The sequence below is a fragment of the Copadichromis virginalis genome, linkage group LG5 (assembly GCF_057382275.1).
Source record: "Copadichromis virginalis isolate Kocher_CV1m ecotype Utaka linkage group LG5, C_Virginalis_male_GT1.1, whole genome shotgun sequence".
Taxonomy (NCBI): Eukaryota; Metazoa; Chordata; class Actinopteri; order Cichliformes; family Cichlidae; genus Copadichromis; species Copadichromis virginalis.
Genome location: NC_140622.1, coordinates 39,545,409 through 39,560,154, shown reverse-complemented (window position 1 = coordinate 39,560,154; position 14,746 = coordinate 39,545,409). Strand labels below are relative to the sequence as shown.

Here is a 14,746-nt window from a genome sequence, read left to right as displayed (position 1 = left end):
TTCCTTCGTTTGCAGGCTTTCTTTGATAAGGAGTACATCACGAGCCACCCTGAAGACACTGAGAAGATCACACAGCTTAAAGACCTGATGCAGGAGCAGGTGAGGTGTCGTTTGCTGACGTTCCTGCAGAGCTTTAATAACACAGCTCTGCCTTTTTGTCCTGAGATGCCAAATAGACCAAGTTGGCTCCATATACTCAAATTAAAGCTCTATATGTGCTTCAGTGGAAACACATATAGAGCTGTAAGTGTGTTCAGATAGAACCATGTGGAGAATTTGACCTTTAGCGTGAGACAAATGTCACGATTGAAGAAAAACCTCAGAATCCTGTAATAGTTGAATCTATAGTTTTTGTTTTCATATATCTGCATGCAGACGTTATCATTCATGCTTTCACTGAACTGAAGGAAAGAAAATGACCATTAACAACAAGTCTTTGTTTTTTATAGTGTATCTGTTAACAAAATAACAATGTTTAAGTTTAATCAGGATATTTCATGGATACAAAACAAGAAAGAAATGAGTGATTAGCCCCGTGGCCATTAATAGTCACCGGGCTGTCAGGCTGTGATGTGCCGCTCTTTTTGAAAACAAACATTCACATGTTAATATTTTTGGCAACCCTACTTTTAACTATATTTGATATAAAGACTAAAAATGTATTTTATATTACAAAATGTCCCAAAAGCTACAGGTTTGGTGAATCTTTGATTATATCAAGTTTCATCAATGCTGCAAAAATTGGGAAGAAGTTTAGCAAAATGCTCCATAATTCCTGGGGGGCTAATACTTTCAGCCCCAGCTGCTGATAGGAGGAGATGCCCCCCCTAACCTCGCCCCCTCTCCCATGTCAGATTATTTCGATCCAGTAGAAAAACATTTGTTGACATGAAGCAGGCAAAAGTAAAGCAGGTGAAACACGTGCATTAAGTTTTCCAAAGGAAGGATTTGTCTGTAGACCAACGTGAGCAACAACCTCGTCTTCATTCTTGCTCATACTAACAGGGTTCTTCATCTCATCCGCTGATGTTTTTAAAAACTGGTTTTCACACAGGTTCACATCCTGGGAGTCGGTCTGGCTGTGCACGAGAAGCTGGTGCACCCAGAAATGCGTCCCCTGCACAAGAAGCTGATAGATCAGTTCCAGATGATGAGGAGCAGCCTCTGCCATGTGAGCACACAAAATAATATAATATTACAACCTCAGGAGGTACAAATACGTACGCGGAGCTGTTGTTAGATGTAGCTCATGAACCAAAATGAACGAGTGTAGAAGAAGATTCATTACGGTGTAAACATGCTGGAAGGATGGATGGATTCGTTTCTTCTTCAAAGAGCATGTTAGTGTGCACCAAGCTTAGAGACTACGTCACTGCAAAGAATCTCGTTGAACATTTCACCTCTGTTCATAATTTTACCTTTACCGTTCCAACCAGTGATTCTTCTGTCTGTGTGGACACCCGAGGGCAGTGTGAATATTCAGAGCAGTGCTTCTATGTGTCTCTGCAGGGTCTGCCTGGTTTAGACAAGTCCGGTTCAGGGCCCAACACACCCAGAGGAATCCTGGCCACTCACGGCCCCATGAGCCCCGAGAGCTTCAAACTGATGCACCGACACAGGTCAGCAACACGCAGAGACTTTTTTAAAGTGCCCGTTAGACTCTCCTGCTTTAATCTTATTCAGCTACACTCCTCAGTCTGCACCACCATGTCATCAAAACCTCATTCATGGTATCTAAACATGTTGAAAAGGTTTTAAAAAATCCTCAAAGTCAGTTTCCTCTAAGTCTGCATAGAGGGTCGGGTCAAAGGGGCACGGATCAAGAGAGACAAAGCAGCCTCCACCCTTCCCTCTAAAGCTGTCACTGCCCTTCTAAATACAGGAAAGAAAGGATATCAAATCATATTCACCGAGTTTAGCTCCACACCTCAGATTGGGTCTGCGGCCCAACCAGGCAAAGCTCCGGTTCTGGGCTCCACTCCTCTGAGTGGTGGCCTCAGAGGAGCCTCACTGGAGTAAGAGATCACCGACGGGTAGTTTGGGAGCGCTTCATGTCCCCATAAAGAGGCGTGTGAGGTGGCTGGGTCGAGTGAGGTCTGGGTATCACTCCAGGTTCTGTCCTGGTTGTCTCCACATCTTCTGCTGTGCTTCGTTGCATTTGATAGTTGGAAGTGTTACTGTAAATATATAAAGCAGAAAAGAATCCATTAAATCACTAATAATCCTCATTAATTACTTTTATCTTATTCTTAATTGAAACTGTTAAATGTGGTGAACACGGCAGAAACCATCCTTCACAGTCAGCACACGTCTTCTCACTGGCTTCACCTCCATCTGTGATTCACCTGCTGTGTCTCATTAGTGATCTTTGAGAAGTTCCTCGCAGCATCTCTGCTGTCCTCTGCTCACATCGCACTTTCTGAAAATCTGCCATTTTCTCTTTCTCTCCTTCATCCTTCACCGACACCACCCTGATCGTGCTTCCTGCATGGTGCTTCCTGCATGGTGCTTCCTGCATGCTCATGGCTGACCATCGCTCTCATTCTCACCGCATCACCTCATGCATGCTGGCTGTTTGGTTTTCGCTTCTTCTTTTTTGGTTTGCTTGGCCCTTCCCCTTCCTGCCTTCCTTCCTTTCTTCCTGCCTTCCTTCCTTCCTTTTCTTCTACCTGGAATTTCCCTCTTCTCCCCCCGCCCTCTTTCTCTTTACCCTCCCTGTTTCCTCTCCTCTTTTTTCCTCCTTTCGTTCCCTCCTCCCAGTCCCGTAGCTGTTCTGACTCCTGTGCGCAACTCCTCCTCCTCTCTCTCCTCTCACAACTCCAGTGAGATGGGAAACGTTGGCAATCTGCTGATCCTGGCTGACGGCATGGTAGTGGAACACCCCGAGGACTTCTACCGCATGCAGGTCAGTGAAAAACGCGATTCGCAGAGAGGAAACGCACGTGTTGCAAGAAACAAGAAACACTCCATATATCACACATGAATATAAAACTCTGTAATATTATCATGTCCAGCTTTTTCTGCACAGCTGAGCATCACTGCTCAAATACCTCACATTATTGTAATCTATATGTACAATACTGCGTTCGAATTTCTTGGAACTGCAGGCGAGCCTGTCCTCCTCCAGTCTTAGCTCCACCCACTCTGCGCCTTCTCAGATGATAAACTCCGCCCCCTCAACCATCAGAGGTTAGCGGCCCATGGAAGATTTTTAAAGCTATATTTAGCTTTCTGATATTTTGTATTTCACACATGTCTCACTTCTGTAATCTGTCCGTCTGCAGTCGGCTCTCCGTCTCTGCCTGACAAATACAGACACAACAGAGAGATGCTGATGCTGCTGCCGCCGCACAGAGAGAGGCCGAGCAGCGCGATGTACACCAACATCACAGACAATGGACAGGTAAAGCAGTGGAGGGGGGATCCTGAACAACAGCAGTGACAGTTGTCTGACGAATTTGATTTATTAGAAGTTGCATGTACGTCACATGCAGAGGGTAAAGTGGGATTTGACAGGAGAGGAAACTGGAAGCTCTTGTTTTGTGCACAAAGATGAGTTTTCTTTGTGCTGCACTGTGATCAGCTGACCTGTGATGCTGCAGGTGCTTTTCATGGATTCAACCTACCTTCAGATATTCTTCTAAATATTTTCGAATGCAATCATGTTCAGTTCTTTACTGAGCTGAAGACGGATTAAAGTCTGATTCAGGTGATCGCTGTGGTCCTCTCTAACGAGCTCATGGTCTCCTCCTCAGCCACCAAACTTCCAGCGAGCTTTGTTCCACCAGGTGATCGGTCCATGCAAACCCTGCAGCGACCCAAACCTCTCTGTGGCTGAGAAAGGTCGGCAAACTCACTCACACACACAATACAGAATATTTCTGTAAAACTCATCTATTTTTTTTCTCCACTCCACCCGTCTTCACTCTCTGCCCTCCAGTCCTGACCACTCCCAGCAGTTGGAGTTTGGACAGCGGTACCAGAGAAGCCCTCCCTTTCCTTTCCTCCCACGTTGGCAGTGTCATGGCACCACCTGTTCCACCACGCAACCTGCCTCAAGGTATGAAACTACTGTGTGTGTGTGTGTGTGCGTTTGTGTGTGTGTGTGTGTATTGTGCACTGATTTCCCACCAAGCATAAATCAAACTTTGCCAGATGCTGAAGCGTTAAATCTTTTTATGTCATTCTTTTACATCTAAAACCGTCTGAAACATGAAAGGACTTCCTCTTTAGTGGATTTGAACCTTCGTACTGTGAAACAATAATCCTAAAAACAGCTGCACGAGTGTGTCAGTGAGATGCAACCCAGGGAGAACCACACATGCAGGATGATCATGACCACCAAGAGAATGTACCGTTTGTCCCCCTCACACACAGCTCACAGCTACAGACAAACACTTCAGTGTTAGACTTACAGAATTAACGTCTAATGTAGACAATGTTTACTAGATATTTACTGAACTCCACTTTTTAACCAAGTTTGGACATGAAGCCATGCAACTGAACGCCTTTAGCCCAGAAAGTGTCATCCGTGGACGCCTGCTGGGTTTTTGTTGTGCGAGAGCGAAGCGTTGATTCTTGTGCATCGTTGCGTGTGTCGGTTTTTGTGTGTGGGGAATCCCCACAGGTTCCCCTGCAGTGTGTTTGTGCGGGGGACTCTGTAACGTTTTCCTGGCTGTGGAACTGAATCTGTTTTTTAAGCACCGGGTCAGAAGACATGACTCTGTTTTCTGAGCAGGATTCAGAGGAGATTCATCTCCTCTGTCATGTTCATTAGTACCTCCGTTAGATTAGCTCCGCATGATTCATGATCCCCGTGTATCTAATGGTGGGTCTCGGTGCAGCCTCTCAGTTTGTCTTCTGTCTGAAAACAGCTGTTTTAGCTTTTTTCCCCCTTTATGCAAGCTGTGCTTTGATTGGCTGAGAAAGTATTAACAGAATAGCGCTGGGCCTCTCCTCTCCGTGACCTCTATGATCGGGGATTCAAAGCAGCTCTGCTTTTCATTCAGGAGTATTTGTGACGACGCAGACTCGTATTAGTCCCTCACAGAAACCTTTCAAAACCACCGAACACTCATTCTCGGTTTTGTAAATCGCGTTATTCAAACCTTTGAGTCCCAAGAGTGAAAGTTCAGGTACATGAAGTGTTTATGAAGCGTTTGGTGGTTCCTGCAACCTCAGAGGAGACGTCTGCAGGGCTCGAAGCACAGAGAGAAAGAAAGGAAGCGTTCTCTGAGAGTGAACTTTGGTTAATTTGATCTCGTTTTCACTACAGACACACACAGACACACACTTTATACCACTGCAATCAAACAACTTAAATGCTATCAGAGCTGAACACCTCCCCTCCTCCACACACTGCTCCAACTCCCCCCTTTTCCTGTTTTAACCCCCCCCACCTGCCTCTACCTTCTTGTTCTCCACTCTCTGACCTTTGTTCCCCCTTGCCCCTCCTCCCACCTCCTCCTCCTCTCTGGTCTGAAATGTGTGTGAGTGTGTGCGAGTTTCTCTCAGTCAGTCCTGCTGTGTCTCCCCCTGTAGGGCAACACCTGTCGATGCACTTTGACGCTTTCCACCACCAGGTCAGCGACCTCCCTCCAGCTCTCCCCGCGCGCTCTTTAAGAAAGGTACCCTTCTCCTCCTCCTCCTCCTCCTCATGCCTGCTGTCTGTCTGGATGAAGTTCGTCTGTCAGTCCATTAGTGTGTGTGTGTGTGTATGCACTCACAAATCAGTGCACATTACTGTCTGTGTGTTTTTCTTTGTGTCCATGATTTTGTTCTTTTAAATGAAGCATCAGTGTTCACAGCTGAGTCTGCAACACCAGCTGGAAATAACTTTACAGTTTATCCACCAACAGTTACGACAAAGACAAAATATTTTCTGTTCAGTTGTAAACCTTCGTGTCCTGTTCCTAAGCTCATCAGCAATATTTGATTTATTGGCTTCATGTTTCCTTTTTCCTCTTTTTTAACAAACACTCCAGAATCCTGCTTTCTGTGTTACTTGGTATATTTATAGTTTAAACTATGCCTGTTAATGTGCACTGTCATTGTTTTGCTTCTACACTTCAATCAGATGTGATTCTAGTTAAAGACATTCATTGTAAATAAGTTGTGATCTTCATGTTTATGCAGGAGAAAAGAATGTGATCGACCTGCTTTGTTAAATATTAACAGACTTTAAACATATTTAATAAAACCGCAGCTGTTAATCACAGACTCTGTGTTAGAGATTGTTTGTGTGACTCTCCCTCGCCTCTCTCTCCAGTCTCCCCTGCATCCTATACCTGCCTCGCCCACCAGTCCACAGTCCATCCTGGATGGCAGTAACTCCAACCTGTCAGGCAGTGCCAGCTCCGGAGTCTCCTCCCTCAGTGAGAGCAACTTTGGTGGCCCCGCCTCCTCCTCTGACCCCACCGCCAGCCGCACAGACACCCTGGAGTCCGTCCCCAGCAGCCAGGCTTGGACCACCGACCAGGAGGACCTCGACTCACCTTACCAGCCCGTCAGGTACAGCATCTCCGAACCTGAAGTCCTGGATGGAGTCAAGCCCCCGCCCTGCCGCAGCCACTCTGCCCCGGGAGGCGTCACCCCGGCTCAGGTGGGGTCCCAAATCCAACCCCAGGCTCCGGGTTCGGCCTCCATCGGAGTTCAACAAATGCAGCAGCAGGATGTGCTGCCACACCCACAACACCCCCACTACTACCACCAACTCCACCATCACTTCCACCCACACTACATCCCCCACCACCCGCCTCTCTACCACTTCCATGAGCCTCCGGCGCTGCCCCCTAAACCCTACCTCCGAGAGGGCTGCATCCCTGAAGAGGACTCCCTGATCAGCCAGTCTGCAGCGCCTCCACCTCCCGCACCGCGGCCCATGCCACGCAAGATCTCCCAGCCCATAATCGCAGCCACCAAGGATGAGCAGGCTAAAGTGGCGTGGGAGCACGGCATCGGCGAGGAGTAGGACGCCCCCTCATGGTTTATAGGGACAGACAAGAAACTCTTCTCAAAAGAGAGAAAGAAAAGACGTGAGAGCGAGAGCCAAACTAAAAACTGGGTCATGAAGTTGAGGGTAGCTCTGAATCGCCCCCAGCTGTCCTCCAGTTACCGCTAAAGGTTTCAGTCTGCTCTCGCACGCTCCATCTGGCTAACGAGTCCTTGACCTCTGAGACGTGTTTCCTTCAACCAAACAGTCCTCACGTCACTGCATCCTGATTCTTTACTTCTTATATGTGCAGACGGGGGTTTAAGCTGAGAAAATGCTGCTCAGCTTTTTCACTAAATTCATGATTACACCTGAAACTGAACCCGTGATTTTACGAAGGGATTTCTAGTCAAATAAAAAAAAGCCTCGCTCTGAAGATTTAAAGGCAAACGGCACTTTAAAAACATTTTTATTTATGTACAAATAAAACCTATAGACACAGAACGGTCAAAGCAGGGATGTTATACTGAAGGATATTTAGATCAGTGATTCCTAAAGTGTGGGCCGCTGCCCCTTAGTGGGCTGTGAAGGTACTGCAGGGTGTCCTCCAGAGGCAGGGTGGCCAGATTCCATGAACCTCAATGATACAACATTTTACAACAGCTGGAGTTTATTTGTGTGGGAATCTTCACATATCCTAAAAAACTATAAAAGGACAAACTGCAGGTTTGTGAAGGACTTTCCCTCCTGCCTCGCTGAGCAGACGCAATAAGCACAATAAGAAGTTTCATGTTATTGTCCGTGATATATTCTTTTTACTATATTTACTTTTGCTGTCCCGATAATTGACCTGTCACTTAATGTCATGTTTTCCTTTCTGCATCACTGCTGATTAACTAAGAAAGGAAAATCATTTCCTTTGTTTTGACTTCACCCAGTTAAGTAGTCTCCCTGTATTTCAGTTTTTTTAAAGCCACTGGATAAAAGCCAGACTTTAGGAAAGTGCCTGTCCTGCAGTGAACAAAATGTGGGACACTGTCTCGATGTGGGACGAGGGGACCAAAGGTCAGTCTCGTGTGGACTCCAGTTTAGCAGCTTTGAGTTTGGGAATCACTGATTTAGATGATTTAAAAAGATGAAAACAAAAGACCAAAATGAAAGCAAATAACTAATGATGATTATTTCTGTCACGTAAACAGCGGCTATAAAGGCATCGGGTAGAGGTACTTTTTGTAACGATGTAAATAAAACGTTCACCACCAGGGGGCAGCGTTTGAACAAAAAGGTAATACACCAAAGTACGGCCGGGACCTCATTTGACTACGGTTGACATCGTAACAGAAAACACAGATAGTTTAGGACATAAAGTCAAGCTGGTATTTATATTCTGTTAATTTTTGTTAATCTTAGAAAACAGGAAGTTACAAAAAGTACCTTTAAGTGATGCTTTATGCAAACAGAGCGACGGCTTTCGAAGATTTTCAGTCACTTTTTCCTGAAATGTTGAAGATAAACGATGAGAAGTGTTTATATTTAAGTAAGAGAGAATGTAGATACATTTAATACACTATAAAGAAGTATATACATATAATTTATATTCAGTCGTTATACTTTTGATTGAAGAAATGTGCAAATGGCTTTCTGAGCCGACAGTAGCCGCTACATCAGACGCGATGTGCACTTCACAACAGCTGAAGGTTTTATTGCAGCTCCTGAAAACAGGAGCGAGGGACAGTTTGCTCTGAGGGTTTTTTAAAGCTGACGATGCGTTCAGCGGAGGAACCTGTAAATATGTGCGAGGCGTCCGACTGCTGGTATTTTTAGGGATGTTAGCTGAAGTACATATACACCTTTTTTGGCATTTTTTCTATGAAAGTAATGACTGTACATTTTTTAATCAGGGTACTGTTTTGTATGCATGTTCATTCACTGAACAGAGACTGTGAGGTGAAGCACTGGAAGCACTGGAGAAATACTGTACTGTGCACTGATGTCTTTGTAGTCTAGGAAACCACTTTGAACACCAAGGATGTTGAATCAGCAGGATTTAGTAGTAGACGTGTAAAAGTACTGCAAAGGGTCATACTTTTGTATTTTAGTGTTTTGTTTTAAATATTCTTTTTACATTTAGCACTCAGATTGCGAGCAGACTGTCATCCTGATCACTTCGCCCCCTTTTTTAGGTTGAACAGCCGTTAGCTCACATGGCTATTTGAAATCCTCGTTGTGCTCTGCCTGGTGTCTGATCATCTTCTCACATTTTGCATGGTGAAGCTGATCGTTGTGTTTGAGCTTTGTCCTGTTTTGGTTCCTCCTAAAGGTGCAGAAAACTCAGAATCCTGATTCAGTGTCATATTGTGTTGGTGACGATGGCTGGTGGCTCTGTAGTTTGTAGTTTCGAACTTAAGCCCAGCTACATTTAGATAAATCCAACACAGAACTGTTCCCCTGTGAGGCTAAATAATAATAACACGATGTCTTTGCAAAGTGCTTTGACAGAAAGGCAAAAATAGAAAAATACATTTCAACAGGAAGCTGGACATCGAAGAGCGAGATGGGACGAATTAAAAGTTAAGACAGAGAACAACGACGAAATAAATCAAATCAACATTGTCTACATAAAGGGCTGAAAGCAGAAACAATAAAATAGGGGATACATGCATAAGTAAATACAGGCATCACATAAAAATATGTCGATGACAAACTGAGTCAGGTTGAGACATTTTAGATTTAAGGATTAGCGACCTGAGTGCGCACTCTGCCTTTCGCTGCTTTAGAGAAGCTGAAGGTTTGTTTTCAGTGAAACGACGAGACTGTGTGTGAGTGCGTCTGCACGTTTAGAACCATCACAGACTTTACTTCATCCATTAAATCATTTTCAGGAGTTACTAAAGTCGACCAGTTCTGGATTTTCTGACTCTGTCACACCAGGATTGATGTGCGCAGTAAACACAACCATAGTTTTGTTTACAAAGAGCAGCCAGTCTAAAGAGACGGGCACTGAAGCAGCTTGTTTCAGACACTTTGCAGTGTTATTTTTAACTATGAGTCATACAAAGCTCCTCTGGTAGAGTCCAAACATCAAAATATAGAGCTCGAAATGAGCAGAGCGGGTCCACTTTAAATATTCAGCTCCTGTAATGTCAGAAGAAAGAAGAAAGAAAGTGTGCTTTATTGGTCCCCGTGGGGAAAATCCCTCTCTGCATTTAACCCATTCACTCAGTGAACGTGTGTGCTGCATTCACTGACCCAGTAAGCTACATGGAACAACAGCCATCATTCAGACAGTTGTTGCACATGTGCATTTCCTGCCGCGACGCATGGCGTGAGCTGTGTGAGCAGTGATACGGGCCCGCTGCTTGAATTCTCCACCATAAACATACGAGTGAAGCAGTGATGGTTAAAGATGTTCAGTGGAAGTTCAGAGCTGGACTTTCAGTGGTGCTCTGTGTCCGGTGAGCGTTTCCAGTCTCTTTATTCCCCACTTATAAAAGTTAAAGCCATGAAACTGTCCTGCGGCTCACACAGAGGCTGCACCACAGCCCGGACAGTTTGCAGAAAACTGCTGAATTCATGAAGTCGGGTGTTTGGTGGACTGACTGATGATGTTACAGGTGAATTATGCAGCACGGCTCGAGTTACCTCCTTCAACCTGTCTGTTTTTAGATCTTTAGCTTCTCTCTTCTTCTACTTTTAGTTATAAATTTCATTTAAAATCATTTTAGTTCATTTATTCCCTAAATGATCAACTCTTTCATCCTTGTGCGAAGAGTTCGAGTTGATTGTTGTCCTGTTGAAACTGAAACCCATATTAACACTCAGTGCAGCTGATGGTGGATTCATGTGCTGTGTGTATTCACAGCGATATAAACAGTTGTTACAGACTCGCACTGACGCCTTTGTGTTTATGCCAACAACATATGATGTTACCTCTGTTTTAAACAGCTTTGAGTGCTCTCAAAGGTTTTCTCACAGCACATCTGTTATGCTTGTTGCCTTTGCAAAACATGAAGATTGATATTAATATGTATACGTTTATACAAAGCCAGATTTAGAAATCACCTTATTGCTTTTTCTTCCTGCAACCTTTACCTCCAGTTCACATAACGCACTGGAAGGTTTAATTTTTTATCACTTTTCTGTCATTCTGTGTGTTTGTTTATCTGTAAAGCTCCGTGTGCAGTTGTGCTGAGCCGTTTATGTTTGATCCTTCTGAGCCTACAAAGCGCTGTGAGCGGGGATGCTGTAAATACATGACGCAGGCAGGTTAGAGAAGCTTTTCAGCAACGAGAAACTGCAACAATGAAGGTGTGCGCTGTTACGGCAGTTTGTGAGAGAGTGTGTGTTATATCAGGATCGAATTACACCAGAGGGAGAGAGAAGTCACACAACAGTTTACTAAAGAAAAGTTCACAGCAGAATTAAATGTACTTTATTTTCTCCTGATTTTTAGTTCTGTTCATCCTTTTAGAACATTTTGACATCTGCTGTCTTTTAAATATATCTGAGCTAAACTGAGAATCTGAGATCATTGATCAGCTACTGAGAAGTAAAGAAGAAGCAACAACCTATTGAAGATGTTTCATGTGGGAACTATTTTCTTCTCCCTGAACTAAACCTACTTTACATGCATATGCTGCAATCACACGTGCATAGATTTTCTTTTGCCTTTTGTGTCGTTGCTCTTTTGTGCTTGTTGCGTTACAGTTTTATTCTGGTGCTTTTGTTTCTTATCCCGGTAACAGTCTGTTTCGTCCTGTGATTGGACACTGGGATTGGGCCTGTATATAAAGGATGGCTGTAGCTTCCACGTCTGAAAATTAAAACAAAGCTGGAAGTTGCGTTCTTTCCAGTGGCCACTAGGGGGCAACTGTTTGTCCTGCAAAAAAAGTCTGAGAAAACAACCCCCGCAGCTTGAACTATGACCTCAGTAAATATTTACCTGATGAGTCTCACTAGTGTCAGGACTTTAATTTTATCAGCTGTCGTTCTATTGGAGGCAAACAAGTGGATAAACCAGGGTGTAATTGACAAGTTGCTGCTATATGAATGTGCAGCATCCTTCATATCCAACGGGACGACCTCGCTGGTGGGTACGGCATCTTTTATGTAAAGTGACGGCCTGCTTTGACCAGCTTATATTAATTATTTGCTCAGTAAAGAGAGACCTGGCTGCATTTTCCTTTGGCTGGCGGATGTAGACAGTAAAAAGAAAGAAGGCAGAAATCTCTGCACCTAATATCTCCAAAACTGGGTCATTCCCACCAAAACAAAAGAGATGTGTAAACGGTTACTACGGTTACCACAGTTAAAATGACATCTTTGATTTTGCTGTGAACTCTTGCTTTAAACAAACGGTCCTGCATACTCGGTCTGCAGCGATGAAGTGTTCAGATTTCAGTGAATCAAACTCGAAGCAGGTGAAGATGAACTATGCAAATCAGAGGTTTGTTTGTAGGACGTTCGGTTCATTCTTTTGTTCTTTGGCTTGAACGTGTCGGATGGCAGGAAAATTAAAAGTAGTTTGGTGCTTTTTTAAAAGAAAGTAAGTTTTGTGTGAGACTAAAACCACTGACCCCACCCAGTCTGTGTTTCCTTTAGAAGGAGGAGCGTGGAGGGAAATCCGACGGAGCTCACGGAGGAGACGCGTTGATTTCTTTGTACATAAACGAGGAGAGGGCGTATTTATCGCGGGCATGAAGGGCAAACCTCGTATACACGTAGACTCTGATCGTCTCGCCTTGTGTTTTCTGATGTAAACCAGTTTTTAAACCCGGTCCACAGCGATCCAAGTTCATTCTGTCGAATTATCGCGATCACTTCAGGGCAGCTGAGGAGACGTTTATTATGATTTTGTGTATTTTGCATCAATGACAAATCTAGATAGTTCCAACGATGGCACTCCTTTGTATGACGACGCTAATGGTATTTCTTGTATATAAAAGTCTTTGTTGTGTTAGCATGGGTATAAACTGTGACGTGTATGATGGTAGATGTAAATACTCACGTTTTTCCTACTCACTAAACAAACTGCTGTGTTGTGGATTCATGATTAATGACAAACATTAAACGATAAACTTTTATTGACTCGACTGGATTCAGCCTGTCGTTATTTCACGTTTGCTGCTATAAAGTGACCCGATTCAGGTCAGCATCTGGAATAGCCCAAGTCTGAGGTCAGCAAACCAAATGAACAAATAAACATCCACACGAGCAAACACGTGAAAGACATATTTATATTTGTACCACGTCCTATAAATAATTCAATAACATATAGACTTAAACCTTAACCAAACTCTTAAGCAGGTGATTGAGCTGCTTTTACTCTTTTGCTCCACATCCTGAATAGGAAGCAACCAGGAAAGGTGAGTACTGTTAACACACTTCTCTATTACATGTACAAAGAATTTAGGTTCCAAACAAATTACACTGATAAAATGTGAACTCAGGTTCTTTTTCCTGACCCAGGCAGGATGGCCAGTCCCCCTGTCTCTTCACCTTCCACAAGCAGTCACTTAAATATTAGCTAATGAACCTAATGAAGAATCACTAACCCACAAATGCGTGTCTCTTTTTCTATTTTTAAATATAGGTTTTGGCTCATTTAGCAACTAAAACATAACACAACTTACCTTTAAACAAGCTTTAAAAAAAATGAACATTAGTATTTATTATATTTGCATTAAGACAGACTGCTAAAGTCTGATTTTCCCACACAAACATCTCCAGGATTCACAGGAAAAGGTCCAAAAATCCAGAGTGACTGTTTCCTGAGGTCAGAGGAGAACGGGCAGACTGCTTCAAACTGATAAGAAGGCAACGGGAACTCAAATAAGTGCTCAGTGCTCCAGTCAACAAAGCACCTTGTTCAGACTTTGCAACAAAGAATTAAGGCAGAAAAGCATCACATTACAACCAGTCCATGTAAAATGATGTTCATGATGCTCATTAAATAAACATCAGCAGAACATTTACACTACTTACTGATAGAGCAGTAAGTAGTGTAAATGTTTGCATAAAATAAACAGCAGGGGGAGCCATTGCTCTACTCAGTGTTATATTAAAAAAGGAAGAAGAGTCCACCATGAATCCAGTCAGTGGTTCCTGTATTAGGGAGCCTATCCTTTATGTATATAAGTTTAGATTCGTTATTTATAGTTGGTTTACACAGCTTTGTGTATGTATGTGTAATGTGTATATATAGACACGTGTGTGTGTGTGTGTGTGATTTACATTGCTGTGCTTGAGAGCCACCATCTACCGGAACCAAATTCCCTGTATGTGTCTGCACATATACTTGGCCAATAAACACGATTCTGATTCTGATTCTGATCCGATCGTTCAGTCTGACGTCACTAGCCGTGTCTGGGCCTAAACTCCGCTGCAGGTCCATATATCAAACATCACTATGGCATTACTGAGAGTTGAAAAACTGTCTAAAGTCTTTCATCTTTAATAAAATGATCAGCCTTCTCCTCTACCAGGTGTAACAATTGAGTTTAATATCCAGGCATCCATGAAAACGGAATTTATGACATTTAACGGAGTTAGAAGTTAGCAGGGACTTAGCTCGCTAGCTTCTATCTAAATACAATATAGCATGTCCTGACTGCAGGGTTTTGGAAACAAATTAAAACGTACAGCTCTGCTATCACTTCCAACATAAATGAAAACAGAAAACTAAGCAGCAGTGACGTTTGTAGGGTTACTGAAGTTGGGCTAGCTGGTATATAATGATGTGCTACGTGACCGCTAGCGACACAGCTATGTTAGCATAATATAAACAAGCTAACTTTTTTTCCACTGGATAAAAGT

At 43.5% G+C, this 14,746-nt stretch overlaps 1 protein-coding gene across 1 annotated transcript in view; it reads left to right on the top strand.

Annotated features, from left to right (window-relative positions):
* The window catches only part of LOC146710377 (dedicator of cytokinesis protein 3-like), a 234,835-nt gene extending 221,812 nt beyond the window's left edge, over window positions 1–13,023 (top strand). Inside the window, exons 46-55 of the mRNA XM_085457761.1 lie at window positions 16–99; window positions 1,055–1,171; window positions 1,489–1,619; window positions 2,761–2,905; window positions 3,108–3,189; window positions 3,285–3,403; window positions 3,756–3,843; window positions 3,941–4,060; window positions 5,542–5,627; window positions 6,269–13,023. Of these exons, the coding sequence (XP_085313887.1) occupies window positions 16–99; window positions 1,055–1,171; window positions 1,489–1,619; window positions 2,761–2,905; window positions 3,108–3,189; window positions 3,285–3,403; window positions 3,756–3,843; window positions 3,941–4,060; window positions 5,542–5,627; window positions 6,269–6,970 (1,674 nt within the window). The 3' untranslated portion in view covers window positions 6,971–13,023. The remainder of the gene's footprint in view (window positions 1–15; window positions 100–1,054; window positions 1,172–1,488; window positions 1,620–2,760; window positions 2,906–3,107; window positions 3,190–3,284; window positions 3,404–3,755; window positions 3,844–3,940; window positions 4,061–5,541; window positions 5,628–6,268) is intronic.
* Window positions 13,024–14,746: the final 1,723 nt, after the last annotated feature.